Source organism: Naumovozyma castellii, chromosome 7, assembly GCF_000237345.1.
Source record: "Naumovozyma castellii chromosome 7, complete genome".
Classification (NCBI taxonomy): Eukaryota; Fungi; Ascomycota; class Saccharomycetes; order Saccharomycetales; family Saccharomycetaceae; genus Naumovozyma; species Naumovozyma castellii.
In genome coordinates, this window is record NC_016497.1 from 406,888 (window position 1) to 422,826 (window position 15,939).

A 15,939-nucleotide genomic window follows, 5' to 3' on the forward strand; every position below is an offset into this window, starting at 1 on the left:
GGAGCTGTTTATTTTCCCTTCCTGATATAATACATATAAGCTCTTTCATGAATAGGGATATCAAATGGAGAAATCACTTCAGAATGACCAGGACGTGCCACTGGATCTCTCAAGTAGACAGCATTACATGTCTTGAATGAAATTTCTAAATGATGAGGCAATATAGCTAAAGGTGCCAAGAAAGGTCTTGGTTTCCATGGCGTAAAATATGGTTTGGATGGTTCCTGGCGTCCAAACACGTGCCTTTGCCATGGTAAATTTATCGCCTGTTGTGCTTTCTTCTCATCCTCTTGTAATTCTTCAATCTTTATAGCATCATGATATTGTAATCTTTGAGCCCATTGAGGATCAAACGGGATTGTTGATGTATTTTCGCTTGCCTTTATAGTCTTGTAATGTTCGATAATGGCCGTTTCATATTGTTTCGTTAGCGTAGATAATTGATGCAAAGCTGTCCTTATAGATTTTTTAGAACTCTCACTCAATGCTTCTTTATTATTTTTTGAAGGTGACATTAACTTATGAGCGAGTTCTTTCAATTCAGCAGGTTTCTTTTCCTTCAATTGCTCATAGGCTAGCTCATCCAATTTCAATAAGTCTTGATAGCATTTAAATACTTCTTGGGATAACTTTATGTCCTTCTCCACTATGCTTTCAAAATTTTTGGCAGATAATGTGTTGCTACCCTCTTTGGCAATAATAGAGATTATTCCATTCAAGAAATATTCAGGTGAACAATTTTTCAAATCATTGTATTGAGCACTTTCTAAACTCTTATTATACATTTTCAAAAACTCCATAAATTTAATCTTCTTAGGATCATTTTCATCGAGGTCTTTAAACTTTTCCATCTTCTTATTCCATACTTCCCTTGAATTTTCTTTGGCCTCCTTTACATATTTATTCCATAATACCACTTGTTTCTTATCCACTTTCAAGGCCTCCAATAAGCTCAGTTTCTTCGCACCCATAGCTTGTAGCACTTTAGCAGGTTTAACACTAAATAAATCTCCGGGCTTCAAAGTCATCCCTGGATGTTTAATAACAACACCGTTAACTTTAACATATCCATGTAAAATGAACTGTCTGGCCTGCCTTACAGAGGATGCAAACATAGCTCTAAATAATGCAAAATCCAGTCTTTTCTCAAGGACAGCATAGGTCTGTAAAAGGAACGGTGTTGGACTTAAGGGTTTGCTCGAGGCAGATCTCCTCAATGATGCATCCAATTGTGCCACAGAAGCCAATTTTGGATCAAAAAACTGTTGCCAGCGGCCTTCAGTAATATGTTCTCCGTGGTACGCTCTTGTTTCTTGTTTGGCAGTCCATTTCTGTTGAAATAACGTTTTAGATTTGAAGTCCACTTTACTCTTCTTGTAGAGATTGAAGAAGTTATATTTGTTATAGGAGGTACGAATTCGACCCCTAGACAGTGAGTTCAGTAATGTGGCCTTTCTTGGCATGGTTTGGTTAAAGGACGATTGGCACTTGGGTTTTTTCTAGAAGGGGAAGTTTATCGCTTCATTGTTCTTATACCTTTAAGTTATTATATTTGATTTTCGATCGTTGAGAACGATGGAAATTCTGCCGATGTTTACCTTTAATGTTAATAAATAATAAAACTGAAAAATTTAGAAAAGGTGCTTATTTAGTTGAAGACCGTAAGCGCAAGGACAAAACGGTATGGCTGTCGATTGGACCATTGTGGATGAGATCCGTCTATTTAGATGGATTTCCGAATTTAAGCCAGCGGGGATTCATAAGCATTTTAATATGATTTGTATTGTAGAGAGAATGAATCGCCCAGATAAGTATCCAGTGACGTTATTACAAAAGGAGCATGTGAAAGTAGGGAAACTATTTACTGCCCAGGATATATGGGACAGATTGAGTCGATATTACAATTTGAAAGAGCTTGATGCAATGGAAAATAATATTCCTGACGAAAAAGTTACCTCCACTAATAATGATCCGATGGAAGAAAGGCCCGGGGAAGGTGGAGGAATACTCAATGATATCAATCATAACAGTAACATAGATGAGGAGTATCATGAAGGTGATAGTGGTTCAAATGAAGAAGACATGGCTCTCCTTAAATTAAGATACAAAATGCAACGTCAAACTCGAGATTTTGCTCTACCATGGGGTGAATATGGAGAACTAATATTAGCTAATGCAAAGAAGGGAGCCATATCAGAGGGAGATAATGAACAAGAGAATGAGCAAGAGCTTAAGATAATACAGGGAACACCCAAGCTAGAAGGGTCTATTGAAACGACCGCTGAACTGCCGACAACCAGTGAAGGGAAAGAAACCACTAAGGAACTTTCCGAAGTGGTATCAACTAGTGATGAGAAAAGTTCTACGACTTCTTCCACTGAATTGAAGAGAACCGGGCCACGTATACGAAAATCGGTACGTATCCATAAGCCTGCGGCACCTGTATTAGACGAAGAGGTTAAAAATGCTGCAAAGGAAATCAAACAAACCGAAAACGACTCAGATAATAGAGGTGATACAAGTAGAACTAGAGTTGAGCAAGAAGATGTCGAGGTCATCGGAGTTGAACAAAAAGAGGTTGAAAACGATGAAGAAGAGGATGATCATGAAAAGGACACTTTGGTGACGAAGGAGGAAGAGACAGAGGAAAACGAAAAGGAGGAAGAGGGGACTAGAGACAATGCAGAAGAGGAGGAGGAGGAAGAAGAGGGGGAGGAAGAGGAAGCACCTATTGTTGAAACTAATAGAAAAGAACCTGAAGAGGAAAAAACTCCAAAGAAAAGAGGACGTCGGTCGTCTATCTTAAAAGAAGAACCCATTGGGAGAAGGACGAGACATTCTTCTGCAAATACGTCATTGGCGGAGATAGACACTTCTCCCAAGAGGAAGAAAAGGAAATATGAAAAGCATACTGAGCCACCTAGGCGGGTTTCTAGTCGGTTGCGTAACAAAAAATGAAGACAATGACAATTTAATTTATAGAATAGAACTTTACTATTATTTTGGTTTATAATCTAAACTAATCAGCATATATTGATTGATTGATTTCTAAAGGATTATATAGAATTAAAAAAGCGAGTTGATGTGAAGATCAAGTAACTTAGTTAACCTTCAATAATTCGACATCGAAGATCAAAGTAGCCATTGGTGGGATCAAACCTGGGAAACCACGTTCACCGTAAGCGTAAGCACCTGGAATAGTCAATCTAGCCTTTTCACCGACAGACAATTTTGGAATGGCAGCATCCCAACCTTTAATGACTTGACCAACACCAATGTTACATTGGAATGGAGAGCCTCTGTCAAGAGAAGAGTCAAACTTTTGACCATTTTCTAAAGTACCAGTGTAGTGGATGGTGACTAAATCACCAACCTTTGGGAAAGTCTTCCCATCACCTGGGGTCAATCTGTCGATCTTGACGTTACCTTCAATAGTTTCAGACATTTTTGTGCTTTGTAAATTGAGTTGATTTGTAGGATTGATTCCAAATACAAGGAAATACCAAGAATATATAAAAGAAGGGGAAAATGTGTCTTAACGAAGATGTTAATTGTCAAGATACAGTTTTACAGAATTTTGAATACAATTAGCTCGAAGATGATCTTCGGCGATTTTCTTTTTTTTTCTTTTTGCCTTTGAAAATTTCTGGTGGGGTAATGCTTGCTATGTCAAACAGTCAAAATGCTTCAAACAATCAATTAACATTTGAATTTGGAAAAGGGAAGGGGTTGGGTGGTACTCCTTCGAGAACTGGTGACTCCAAATTAATAATAATTAATTTCAAGGGGGGGGGGATTTTTTGTATGTTTCGGTGTGATAGAAAGCAAATTATGCTCTATAATGTAATTTTGAAGACAACTAAAACAAATAAATATATCCTAAAATATATTTTTTGCCAAATTTAGTCAGTTTAACTCCCTACCAAGATGGTTATTTTATAAAGAACTTGGAAAAAATATGCTGTTTTTTACGACTCAACAACCTCGATACTAACGACCCTCTCTAAGTACCACATAATTTTTTGGAGTCTATAATTTGTTTATCTTCATGAAAAAGTACATAATATTTACTGTAAAAACTAGAAACAAATTATTGATTGAACTACGTTAAAGTTAAATTTTGAGTTTTATTACAACTAAATAAGCTAAAAGTTGATGAAGCGAATAAGTATGAAGTTAAATGAAAAGAGAGAGGTAAGCTACTTTATTTAATTAAGGGTGGCAACTAATTTTTCCCCAGAATTTCTATTGTTCTTAATATCATCAGTCAATTGAGGAACATCCCTTAACCCATTCTTGTAAATCTTAATTGGAATATGATGAATTTCACCATTCAAGATCTTTGGAGTAACAAATTTAACAGCTTTAATAGTGGCTTCTCTATACTCTTGAGAAGCTGGTAAAGTCATTGAACCGAAAGGAACGTCATGACCACCTGATAAATACAACAAGGTACCGGTGATCTTGACGTTAGATCTTCTGTCTTCCTCTTTAATGTCCTTTTCACTTAAAATAGTCAATTGTAAGACAGTTGAAGGCAATTTTTCAGCAGCACATTTATAAGTTTGTTGAATTGTAGTTTCGTTTGAAACACAATCCACTAATGTTTGAATATTATTATATTTGGATTTGATTTGTTGAATGACATCAGCATCATGGTAATCGAACAATTCATCAGCACCGTATTCCTTCAATTTCTTTTCATGTTTTCTTGAAGCAACCACAATGATCTTGGAGAAACCGTTCAATTTTTTGGCCAATTGAATAAACATTTGACCTACACCGGTGGCACCACCCCATAGCAAGATTGGATGATCCTTTTGAGGGGTCTTTGGATTCCATTCCATCTTCAAACCAAAATTGTAAGTTAATGCAACGGCAGCGGTAGTTAAAGAAACAGGTAAACTTGCTACATCTTCGTAAGTAGTACATTTGCCTTCTTCCACTCTGTCTCCAGTGGCATTCTTCATATCTTTTGGAGCTCTATAGGAAGTCTTAGAATCCATAGCTGCATATTCAGCAAATGCACCATTAGTTGGGTATCTGACAGACCCACCATGGACAAAACCAAACAACTTATCACCAATGTGGAATTCGTTAGCATCCACGTTAGGACCCAATTTGACAATTTCACCGGCAATATCACAACCAATGATAGAACCTTGTGGACCAATACCGTATGCTACGTGTTTCCAATCGGTAGGGTTACCAGCGACCGCCTTTGTTTTCACTAGGACGAAACCTTCTTCCAATTCTGGTAGGGGAACACCAGATCTTAGAACTGGTTTGTCACCTTCGATGACGACTGCTTGCATTGTATTTGGTAGGGACATATTTGCTGCTTATTTTTGTTGTTTAAATTGTTCAATTGAGTGGAAAAGTGGCCATTGAGTGGAGGTTGAGTCCCCGTTATATAGAAGTATTTATACAATTGGAGTCCAGGCTGAAATTCTCCCTTCATTAGGTAACACGGGATCTTATCCGAGCCGGTCCGATCGAAGAAAATATGAAATGGAATATTCTAAATGTGTCTGATTCTTTCGGTAGCAAACTACGGTATTCTCAACGATAACAGATGAGGAGGAATATGTTTCCATCTGAGGGCCATTCCATAATCGCCAATGGATTACAAACGTTTTTCCATGATTTCTTGTTCTCAAAAATATCTATCCATGTATCCATACTTGAAAAGTTACACACACATTCGTATCCTCATTGTCTTAGACGACTCAACCTTTTCCTCATTAAGTCTGTCGAAATTGAGAAACCGATCAGTTTGAAAACCATAATATCTTGTAAGTAATCTGATACTATATTACGAGATTATGTCTTTCCTCCTTCTGAGGTTCTGCTGCTTTAATTCAAGGTTCTCATCTGACTCTCCGAGATTTGCAAGACCTTCACTAATATTAGATGAAATATTTTAGCATTTTGCTCTGTAATTGCTCCCTGGACTCAGAGGAAATCTCTTTTGCTATATTTTGTTGTTTTACATATCAGAAAGCCTTTTATAGTGGCTAAATCTGTCAAGATTATAAAGTTAAAGCTTTATTCACACCCCCTGTATTGATTGATTCGCGATGTTTGATAAGGATTTACAAATTACAATATACCAACTAAGTAATAAACTAGTAGTATATATAATTAACGTAAAATTCCTGTATTTCTTTATGTATTGTATATAAAGTGTATATAAAATTTTCATTCTCTTTTTATTGTCGACGACGCTTTACTTGTAAGATGTCAACTTCAGGTTACGTAATATGTCGGGTAACATTATGGTCAATCAATACAAGTATCGGCTGCTTCTATCAACTTCTGGCAGCCTGTCGATTAAGATCAGTAATAACATCTTCAAATGTGTTAATAAAATAGTCTCTCTCTTTATCTGAATAAACTCTTGTGAATTCAGCGGCTGTTCTAATAGCAGATCCTTCGTGTGAATAAGCTGGTTTTAATTTAGAACCATGGAAGGTTTTGTCATTAGTTTCACCATTAAGACCTCGTAAAAGATAAGTGTGTTTTCCCACGACACCACAGATTCGATAGGGTCCATCCCATGTAGGTTCAGACTTCTTTGTTTTCTGTCTCCATTTATAGACTAATTCACCTTTCTCGAACTGGACGTCTCTTTCTTTTCCTTTTCTTGTTAATTTCAACATTTCTCTAATTCTTTCTCGAGCATCCATTGTTTTCTGGCGAGCTATCTTCGTTCTTTCAATATTGTGCATAGCTAGATGGACTTCCTCCTGTTCAGTATAACCTTGGGGTTTTCGTGACATTGTATCATTGTTGAAATCTTTCAATAGATTGCTAAAGTTCTCTTGGTCGATCTTTGGAGGTATTCCAAAGGCAATTTCAGCCGGAGCATACCCATACATTAACCTCGTTGAGTTAACAATGTTACCAGCCCAATATATATTTGAAGACCAGTCTTTGTAGTTTGGGTGTATATGGCTTAGCACCTTCTTTACCATTTGCACGCTTCTTTCAGCTTTCGAATTCCCACGCGGGTGGTATACAGATGAATGTAAATATTTGATACCTAATTTAGTAGTAAGTGGTCTTACTACTTGGTTTTCAAATGATTTAGCATTATCTGTGACTATAGTATCAGGTTTACCAAACATGGAGAGAATATGTAGAATCATATCCTTAACAGTATCAGCATCAGCAGCCCTAGCAGGTTGTACAACAACGAAATTTGAAGTATAATCTACTGCAATGAGAAAGTGGCGATATATATTATCTTTTGGTAGTGGGCCCGCAAAGTCCAAGTGCCAGCGGCTAAAGACTGGAACTTTGATGATACTAGGTAGTGTGACTGGAAGATCAACAAAACGTTGATGAACTTCACAATGACGACAAGTTCTGGTAACATCTAATGTCAGTAATTCACCATTTGGGGACCAAATTTTGTCTGTCAGCATCATTTGTTTAAGCACTCGGTGACTGGCATGAAATAGTTTATGGAGTTCTGTGGCTCGATCCATATATTCGGCGTCATTGATTATATTGTATAAATTACCATCAAGGAAATAATACAACGTATCGTTGATTATTGCAAATGATTTGATAACTTTTGTAAATTTTCTTGGGATGGTGGCAGAATCGGATAATATTTGTTTGATTGACAGAATTTCTGTCCAATTTAGATTATTTGGTGTTTCGATGATAAATTCATCGGTTAATTCATCGTTTATAGGAGTGTTTGTAGTAGTATTTTCAGTAGTAATAGTTGTAGTAGCATTATCAGTAGAAATAGTAGTATTATCAGTAGAAGTAGTATTATTATCAGTAGAAGTAGCAGTGTTATCTGTAGAAGTAGTAGCAGTAGCGTTAGTGATATCATTGTAGTCAGTATTAACTGCTTTCAAATCAATTGTGTTTAATTCAATTTCAGTGGCTGTCTTATCAATATCAGCTAAGTGTAGGTATGGTTGGTCATCTAGTCCAAAACGACTGAGATAATCCGCAACAACATTCTTAGGTCCAGGAATATGTTTCCATGTGAGTCGATACCCATTAAGGATATCTAGGTACTTGGTAAATCTTGGATGAGTGTTGCGAGCAGATCGCCCAATACTTACTATCCCTGTATTGTCAGTAAAAATTGTAATCTGTGGAGATAGAATTAATCGGGCCTTTTCCAGTGTATGGAGTACAGCAAATAATTCTCTCTCGACAGTAGAGTAATTTTGTTGGGTCTGACTGAACTGAATAGAATAGAAAGCAATAGGGTAAAGAAATGTTCGACCATTTATGGTTTCTGGTTGGCAAACCATAGATGCACCACCTGTTTTACTGGCATCGGTATAAATGAACGTAGGTAATTGTGGATCGAAAAGTTTTAACTTCAAAGATTCAGTGATCACACGTTTAATTTGTTTGAAGTTGGCCAATAAGACAGCAGGTAGGTCATTATATTCTATTTTCTTCCTTTTAGATTCCTTATATTGTGGATGGTTTGCAAATTGGTAGAAGGGAGCTAGGAGATCAGATGCATTAGGTATGAAATTGCGTAGCTAATTGACAAATCCAATAAACTTAACAATTCCTTCCTTGTCTGTTGGTAATTTCCAATTTTGGATCGTTTTGATTTTCTCGTCGTCAATGGCGAGACGATCCTTGGAAATGTTGTAGCCCAGAAAATGAATGGTTGTTTGTGATAGCTGTAATTTACTTTCACTAACAGTAAGACCATGGAGGTCTAGCTGTTCAAATAATGAGTGAATAACAGCAAAATGTTCGGTGGCATCATTAGAAGCAATTACGATATCATCATAATAATATCTAATGACACTAGTTGATTTGACGTTGACCTTGTTTATAATGGTTTGGATGAATTCACCCCACCAGTATGGAGCAGAAGCTAAACCATAAGGGAGACGAGTAAATCGAAACACGCCAAACTCCGTAATAATACCAATTTTGTCACCTTTCAAGGGGAGTTGTTGGTATGCCTTACTGATATCAATAGCAGAAAACAGACTTTTCTTAGAAAGTTCACTAAGAATTGACTGAGTTGGTGGAATTGGACGAGGAGTGTAAATAAGGTGTTTATTTACCTTTCGTACAGGGGTGTATTGATTGACCATAATGTTACCCGACATATTACGTAACCTGAAGTTGACATCTTACAAGTAAAGCGTCGTCGACAATAAAAAGAGAATGAAAATTTTATATACACTTTATATACAATACATAAAGAAATACAGGAATTTTACGTTAATTATATATACTACTAGTTTATTACTTAGTTGGTATATTGTAATTTGTAAATCCTTATCAAACATCGCGAATTAATCAATACACCCCATAAGAACCCAACAAAAGTAAAGTTAGACTTCAACAAAATTATAAAATATAAGCGGATTTAGCTCAGTTGGGAGAGCGCCAGACTGAAGAAACACTTCGGTCAAACATCAATTGTAATCTGGAGGTCCTGTGTTCGATCCACAGAATTCGCAATTATTTTTTAAACTTTTGTTCAGTACTGCCATTACCCGGGCTGCCTTTGAAATTTTTTTTTTCAAAATTTCGAATTTCGAGATGAGATGAGCTAAGGTGAAAAATTTAATAGAGAGTAGCTACATATTGAATGCATAGGGACTTTGGTAGACGCAGAATAGAAAGGTAACCCAAAACACAGAGACACGCACCATGGCTAAGAAAGCTATTGATTCCCGTATTCCATCTTTGATAAGAAATGGGGTGCAAACGAAACAAAGATCCTTCTTTGTTATCGTAGGTGACCGAGCACGTAACCAATTGCCAAATTTACATTACTTAATGATGAGTGCCGACCTGAAAATGAACAAGTCCGTTCTTTGGGCGTACAAGAAGAAATTGATGGGGTTTACCTCACATAGGAAGAAGCGTGAGGCTAAGATCAAGAAGGAAATTAAGAGAGGTACTAGAGAAGTTAACGATCAAGATCCATTTGAAACTTTTATCTCCAATCAAAATATTAGATATGTTTATTATAAGGAAACAGAAAAAATCTTGGGTAATACCTATGGTATGTGTATCTTGCAAGATTTTGAAGCTTTAACTCCTAATTTATTGGCTAGAACTTTGGAAACCGTGGAAGGTGGTGGTATTATTGTCATTTTGCTAAAGTCCATGAGTTCTTTGAAACAACTGTATACTATGACCATGGATGTGCATTCTCGTTATAGAACTGAGGCCCATGGTGATGTTGTGGCAAGATTTAATGAAAGATTTATCTTGTCTCTAGGTGCAAATGAAAATTGTTTAGTAGTTGATGATGAATTGAATGTCCTACCTATATCTGGTGCTAAGAATGTTAAACCATTACCTCCAAAGGATGATGAGGACTTATCTCCCAAACAAATTGAATTGAATGAACTAAAGGAATCATTAGAAGATGTTCAACCTGCTGGTTCCTTGGTAGCTTTATCTAAAACTGTTAACCAAGCTCATGCTATCTTATCATTTATCGACGCTATCTCAGAAAAAACATTGAATTCTACAGTGGCATTAACAGCAGGAAGAGGTAGAGGTAAATCCGCTGCTTTGGGTATTTCCATTGCTGCTGCAGTGTCTCATGGATATTCTAACATTTTTGTTACCTCCCCATCACCAGAAAATTTAAGAACTCTTTTCGAATTCATTTTCAAAGGGTTCGATGCTTTAGGGTACCAAGAGCATATTGATTATGATATTATTCAATCTACAAACCCTGATTTCAACAAGGCTATCGTTAGAGTCGACATTAAGAGAGATCATAGACAAACTATCCAATATATTATTCCACAAGATTCTCATGTGTTGGGTCAAGCTGAATTAGTTGTCATTGATGAAGCTGCCGCTATTCCACTTCCTATTGTTAAAAACTTATTGGGTCCTTATTTGGTCTTCATGGCTTCTACAATTAATGGGTATGAAGGTACTGGTAGATCATTATCCTTGAAATTGATTCAACAATTACGTACTCAATCAATTACTAATGGTCGTGAAAACACACAAACTGAAGTGGTTTCAAGAGATACTAACAAGACTCCTGATTTACATTTAAGTTCCGCAGGCCGTCAGCTAAAGGAAATCGCCCTAGATGAACCAATCAGGTACGCACCAGGTGATCCAATTGAAAAATGGTTGAATAAACTGTTGTGTTTAGACGTCACTTTAATTAAGAATCCAAGATTCGCTGCAAGAGGTACACCACATCCATCTCAATGTAATTTATTCATTGTCAATAGAGATACTTTATTCTCTTATCACCCTGTGTCAGAAAATTTCTTGGAGAAGATGATGGCTCTTTATGTTGCTTCTCATTACAAAAATTCTCCAAACGATTTGCAACTAATGAGTGATGCTCCTGCCCATCAATTATTCGTGCTGTTGCCCCCAATTGATGCTAAAGATGGTGGTAGAATTCCTGATCCGTTATGTGTCATTCAAATCGCCTTAGAAGGTGAAATCTCGAAACAGAGCGTCAGAAATTCCCTATCAAGAGGTCAAAGAGCAGGAGGTGATTTAATTCCATGGTTAGTGTCCCAACAATTCCAAGATGAAGAATTTGCTGGGTTAAGTGGTGCTCGTGTGGTGAGAATAGCAACTAATCCAGAATACGCATCCATGGGGTACGGGTCTAGAGCTATCCAATTGCTAAGAGATTATTTTGAAGGGAAGTTTGCTGACATGTCAGAATCTGCTCATCCAAAGGATTATTCATTAAAGAGAGTCTCCGATAAGGAATTAGCAAAAAGTAATTTGTTGAAAGACGAAGTTAAGTTAAGAGATGCAAAGAGCCTACCACCTCTTTTGTTGAAACTTTCCGAACAACCTCCACGTTTCTTACATTATTTGGGTGTCTCATACGGGCTTACTCAATCGTTACATAAATTCTGGAAGAACAATAAATTCGTACCTGTTTATTTACGTCAAACCGCCAATGATTTGACTGGTGAGCATACATGTGTCATGCTGAACGTTCTGGATGGCAGAGAATCTCACTGGCTAGTGGAATTTGCAAATGATTTCCACAAGAGATTCTTGTCATTACTATCATACGATTTCCATAAATTTACCGCTGTGCAAGCATTGAGTGTTCTAGAGAGCAGTAAGAAAGCACAAGAATTGCATGAGGATGATTCTACCAACAAAGTGAAGGAATTGTCAAAGAGTCAAATGGATGATATATTTTCTCCTTTCGATTTAAAGAGATTAGACAGTTATGCCAATAACTTGTTAGACTATCATGTGATTGTCGATATGTTGCCAATGTTATCATTACTATATTTCGGAGGTAAAATGGGTGATTCGGTAAAATTATCCAGTGTTCAAAGTGCCATTTTGTTGGCCATTGGGTTACAACGTAAGAGCATCGACGATATATCCAAGGAATTGAACTTACCAGCCAACCAAACGATTGCAATGTTCGCTAAAGTCATGAGAAAGATATCTGTATACTTCCGTTCTGTGCTTAGCGAATCCATTGAAGAAACTCTACCGGCTGTCAAGAATCAACAGATAGCTGAAATGGATGGCGAAGAGATTAAGACATATGATGCAGCTCGGGCATTAGACCAAATGGATGAAGAACTGGAAGAAGCAGGCTCTGAAGCTATACAAGCAATGAAAGAGAAGCAGAAGGAATTGATCAACTCTTTGAATTTGGAGAAATATGCCATTAATGAGAATAGTGAAGGTTGGGAGCAGTCCAAGAAAAGTTTAGAGAAGGCAGCTAAGAGTAAAGGTGTTGTTAGTGTCCAAACCGGTAAGAAAAGAACGACAGAACATGCAGAAAGCATTTACAAGGAAGAGATGAAGGCTTTAAAGAAGAGTAAAAGATCCAAGAAATAAATTCACTTATAACTAGATAGATTAGATAAATCCCACTATCGTTATTATTGTATATTAACCATATCGTTTACAACGACTGCAAATTTTTTGTAGTACTTGAAATCCGAAATGTCGCCCTTCAAAATTGAACAAGATCAAAGGATGTTGTTGGGACTTAGGTGTATAACTGAAGCAGAATTAGCACACAGCAAAAAAAACGTAGAGAGGTTAATTCATAATGGTTGAATTGAGCGAAATTAAGGAAGACACATCCAATGTTCCAAACCACCCAGCTGGTCCAAATGAAGCTATCATTGAAGATAATGACAAGCCAATTAATGTAGAAGAAAATGAAGAAGATGACGAAGATGACAGCGATTTTGAAGATGATTTCAATGAAAAAGAAACTCTACTTGAAAGATTATCAGCTTTGAAAGATGTCATTCCACCAAAGCAGAGACAAAGTATATGTTCTGTGTTCAATTTTACTACCAATTTTATCAAGACGGCATTCTCCAAGTCTGGTAACGTTGCATGGATTGTCACTACCTCAGCTCTATTACTAGGTGTCCCATTATCCTTGTCTATACTTGCTGAACAACAGTTGATTGAAATGGAGAAAACCTTTGATTTGCAAAAAGATGCCAATGATATCCTAGCTCAAGGTGACAAGCCCGAATAATCGAGACATGTTTCATGACACTATGATTTGAGACCCATTCATCTATATAATAACAACCCTGTATATAAATATATATATATCTATAATGAAATAAAAAGAATTCACAATATTTGTAAGCAAAGAGAATATAACCATTACCAATCTACAATTATATTTGCTTTGGATGTTTAATAGACAAAGCATATACGTCCAGATAATTGGTGAACTCATAAATGATTTCGTTAGTGAACATAGCGTGAATTCCCAACGATAATCCAAATCCAAACCATACTAAATTACGTACCACATCGTCTGAGTTATGCCCGAATATATGAACTGTAATATAATAAAGGGTTAACTGTATAACGGGAATTAACATAGGGTAGTTGATAATAGGAAATGGTTGTCTTGTTAAATGAGCTAAAATGATGCGACCTACCACAAATGCCATGGTCAATCCAATTGAGAGAGAGAACGGTAATGTAATGAATTGAGGTTCCACAAATACTAATGAGAAGATGGTAATAAAGTAACCAAAAAAGGGAACTAATCCTAAGATGGCTTCTCTGATCTTTCCATTGGTTATTTCTTTATCTTCATTCTTTTTACTGAATTCCATATAGTAGTCCGCCACATTTTTTGTTGCTGTAATTATATTAAATGCCAAACCTATCAAAGAGAAAGCATACATTAAATGAACAGTTTCAACTCTAATATGGGTGCCTGATACATTGAGGGCGAGTATCTCAGAATGCCAGATAGTTTGGGGTCCAAAGATACCAGTCAGTAAAAAGGTGATGATTAAACTTAAAATACCTTCAACAGGACCAGAAAATTCACTCAAATATAACTTATGGGTATGGTATTCTTCCCAAGTACTCAAATAAAAGTTGCAGAGGACTGAAAACTGGGTCAAAATAAAGAATCTAGTAAATCCCATACCAGTTGTTGAACAAAAGGGAAATAAGGACAACGTGGTATTGATGGAATCAATACAATGGTCAAATAGTTCACCTAGGGGCCCGGATTGACCTGTGCGACGTGCATGCATACCATCACAGGCATCAAAAGTTTGGTAAAGAAATAAACCTAAAGAATATGAGTAATATGTCCAACGAGGGGTCTCCACATTTAGTTGAGGGTCGTAGTAAAGTGTCGTTATGACATTGATAATAATGAAACATAACCCTAATAAGGTAACAACGTTCGGTGCCATCCACGTTGGAAATATCTTGGCAAAAGCCCTCCAGAATGGTTTCAATACATAATTAGAAACAATAGAATGATCTTCACTTTGATATCTGTATATGAAAGCGTTAGTAAAAACATACAACTTTTTTTAGGCCATGTAAGAGTTATTTTAGTCGATCACATACTTGTAGAATTTCAAATTTTCTAAGCTCTGCTGAGAAATGAAATATCCCATCCTACCCTAAGTTCAATCGTAATGGATGTTATTGGCAACTACTGGGCTTAAGCGACGGAAATGTTTATCGCTATTAGGTTCTTACAGTGATCTTTTTAATAGTTTTCTTATTTTGTTCCTTCCGTTTAGCAGAACGTGAAATTTTCCAATATTTTATAATGAAGAGCAAGACAGCTGATTAAACGTCAAGAGAAAGGGAGACTATTAAAAGAGATAGCACATAATGACTAATAGAAAAGTCGTACTAGTTGCATTGAGTGGATGCTCTTCAAGTGGTAAGACTACAATAGCTAAATTAACAGCAGGACTATACCCTGATGCTACGTTAATTCATGAAGATGATTTCTATAAGCATGATTCTGAGGTTCCTGTTGATCCTAAACGAAACATTCAAAACTGGGATTCCCCTGAAGCATTAAATATTTTGGCCTTTGAAAGGGAGCTTGAAATAATTAAGAAGACGGGAAATATTTCCCAGAAATTGATTCATAATAATAATGTGGATGACATGAAAAAATTCCAGATCGATCCAATGTCTTTAACGAAATTGAAAACAAAATATGAGTCCATTGATAAATCTATCAAAGTAGTTCTTGTGGATGGCTTTATGATATACAACAATCCCGTCTTGACGTCTAATTTTGATTTGAAATTACTGATCAGAGCACCTTATGATGTGCTGAAGGCGAGAAGGGCCGCAAGATCAGGATATCAAACCCTGGATTCTTTCTGGGTCGATCCTCCATATTACTTTGATGAGTTTGTGTATAAATCTTATCGAGATGCACATGCCTATCTGTTTGAAAATGATGACGTAGAAGGCTCATTCAAACCCACTAAGAGGTTTAATATACAGTTATTCGACAATAGTGATGATGTTCCGATTACAGTTGCTCTTGACTGGGTATGTGATCGCATTGTAGAAGTATGCAAAGAAAATAAATGATTACTCTCTTATTTGCTGTTGGTGACAGTGACACCACACTTTGACACAAAATTTTACAAAGGGAAAAACATATATATATATATCAATGAAGTGAAT

The 15,939-nt window shown here is 36.5% G+C and overlaps 10 protein-coding genes and 1 non-coding gene across 11 annotated transcripts; 5 read left to right on the plus strand and 6 right to left on the minus strand.

The window, feature by feature from the left end:
* Nucleotides 1-8: 8 nt before the first annotated feature.
* On the minus strand, nucleotides 9-1,463 carry NAM9 (mitochondrial 37S ribosomal protein uS4m; the record flags this gene model as incomplete). The annotated part of the gene is made up of 1 exon (XM_003677420.1): nucleotides 9-1,463. The coding sequence occupies one exon, from the start codon at nucleotides 1,461-1,463 to the stop codon at nucleotides 9-11; it is 1,455 nt and encodes a 484-aa protein (XP_003677468.1).
* A 220-nt stretch (nucleotides 1,464-1,683) lies between these two features.
* On the plus strand, nucleotides 1,684-2,958 carry EAF7 (Eaf7p; the record flags this gene model as incomplete). Its single annotated transcript, XM_003677421.1, has 1 exon — nucleotides 1,684-2,958. One exon carries the CDS (start codon nucleotides 1,684-1,686, stop codon nucleotides 2,956-2,958), a length of 1,275 nt encoding a protein of 424 aa, XP_003677469.1.
* Nucleotides 2,959-3,100: 142 nt separating this feature from the next.
* On the minus strand, nucleotides 3,101-3,445 carry FPR1 (peptidylprolyl isomerase FPR1; the record flags this gene model as incomplete). The annotated part of the gene is made up of 1 exon (XM_003677422.1): nucleotides 3,101-3,445. The coding sequence occupies one exon, from the start codon at nucleotides 3,443-3,445 to the stop codon at nucleotides 3,101-3,103; it is 345 nt and encodes a 114-aa protein (XP_003677470.1).
* A 763-nt stretch (nucleotides 3,446-4,208) lies between these two features.
* Nucleotides 4,209-5,333, minus strand: NCAS0G02320 (uncharacterized protein; the record flags this gene model as incomplete). The annotated part of the gene is made up of 1 exon (XM_003677423.1): nucleotides 4,209-5,333. The coding sequence occupies one exon, from the start codon at nucleotides 5,331-5,333 to the stop codon at nucleotides 4,209-4,211; it is 1,125 nt and encodes a 374-aa protein (XP_003677471.1).
* Nucleotides 5,334-6,311: 978 nt separating this feature from the next.
* Nucleotides 6,312-8,285, minus strand: NCAS0G02330 (uncharacterized protein; the record flags this gene model as incomplete). The annotated part of the gene is made up of 1 exon (XM_003677424.1): nucleotides 6,312-8,285. The coding sequence occupies one exon, from the start codon at nucleotides 8,283-8,285 to the stop codon at nucleotides 6,312-6,314; it is 1,974 nt and encodes a 657-aa protein (XP_003677472.1).
* Nucleotides 8,286-8,525: 240 nt separating this feature from the next.
* NCAS0G02340 (reverse transcriptase family protein) lies at nucleotides 8,526-9,113 on the minus strand (the record flags this gene model as incomplete). Its single annotated transcript, XM_003677425.1, has 1 exon — nucleotides 8,526-9,113. The coding sequence occupies one exon, from the start codon at nucleotides 9,111-9,113 to the stop codon at nucleotides 8,526-8,528; it is 588 nt and encodes a 195-aa protein (XP_003677473.1).
* Nucleotides 9,114-9,370: 257 nt separating this feature from the next.
* Nucleotides 9,371-9,470, plus strand: NCAS0Gtrna10F. The gene is made up of 2 exons: nucleotides 9,371-9,408; nucleotides 9,434-9,470. It is a non-coding gene; the product is annotated as a tRNA-Phe (tRNA).
* A 193-nt stretch (nucleotides 9,471-9,663) lies between these two features.
* On the plus strand, nucleotides 9,664-12,831 carry KRE33 (ribosome biosynthesis protein KRE33; the record flags this gene model as incomplete). Its single annotated transcript, XM_003677426.1, has 1 exon — nucleotides 9,664-12,831. The coding sequence occupies one exon, from the start codon at nucleotides 9,664-9,666 to the stop codon at nucleotides 12,829-12,831; it is 3,168 nt and encodes a 1,055-aa protein (XP_003677474.1).
* A 217-nt stretch (nucleotides 12,832-13,048) lies between these two features.
* Nucleotides 13,049-13,492, plus strand: TOM22 (Tom22p; the record flags this gene model as incomplete). Its single annotated transcript, XM_003677427.1, has 1 exon — nucleotides 13,049-13,492. The coding sequence occupies one exon, from the start codon at nucleotides 13,049-13,051 to the stop codon at nucleotides 13,490-13,492; it is 444 nt and encodes a 147-aa protein (XP_003677475.1).
* Nucleotides 13,493-13,640: 148 nt separating this feature from the next.
* CPT1 (diacylglycerol cholinephosphotransferase) lies at nucleotides 13,641-14,897 on the minus strand (the record flags this gene model as incomplete). Its single annotated transcript, XM_003677428.1, has 2 exons — nucleotides 13,641-14,772; nucleotides 14,848-14,897. 2 exons carry the CDS (start codon nucleotides 14,895-14,897, stop codon nucleotides 13,641-13,643), a joined length of 1,182 nt encoding a protein of 393 aa, XP_003677476.1.
* Nucleotides 14,898-15,120: 223 nt separating this feature from the next.
* On the plus strand, nucleotides 15,121-15,843 carry NRK1 (ribosylnicotinamide kinase; the record flags this gene model as incomplete). Its single annotated transcript, XM_003677429.1, has 1 exon — nucleotides 15,121-15,843. One exon carries the CDS (start codon nucleotides 15,121-15,123, stop codon nucleotides 15,841-15,843), a length of 723 nt encoding a protein of 240 aa, XP_003677477.1.
* Nucleotides 15,844-15,939: the final 96 nt, after the last annotated feature.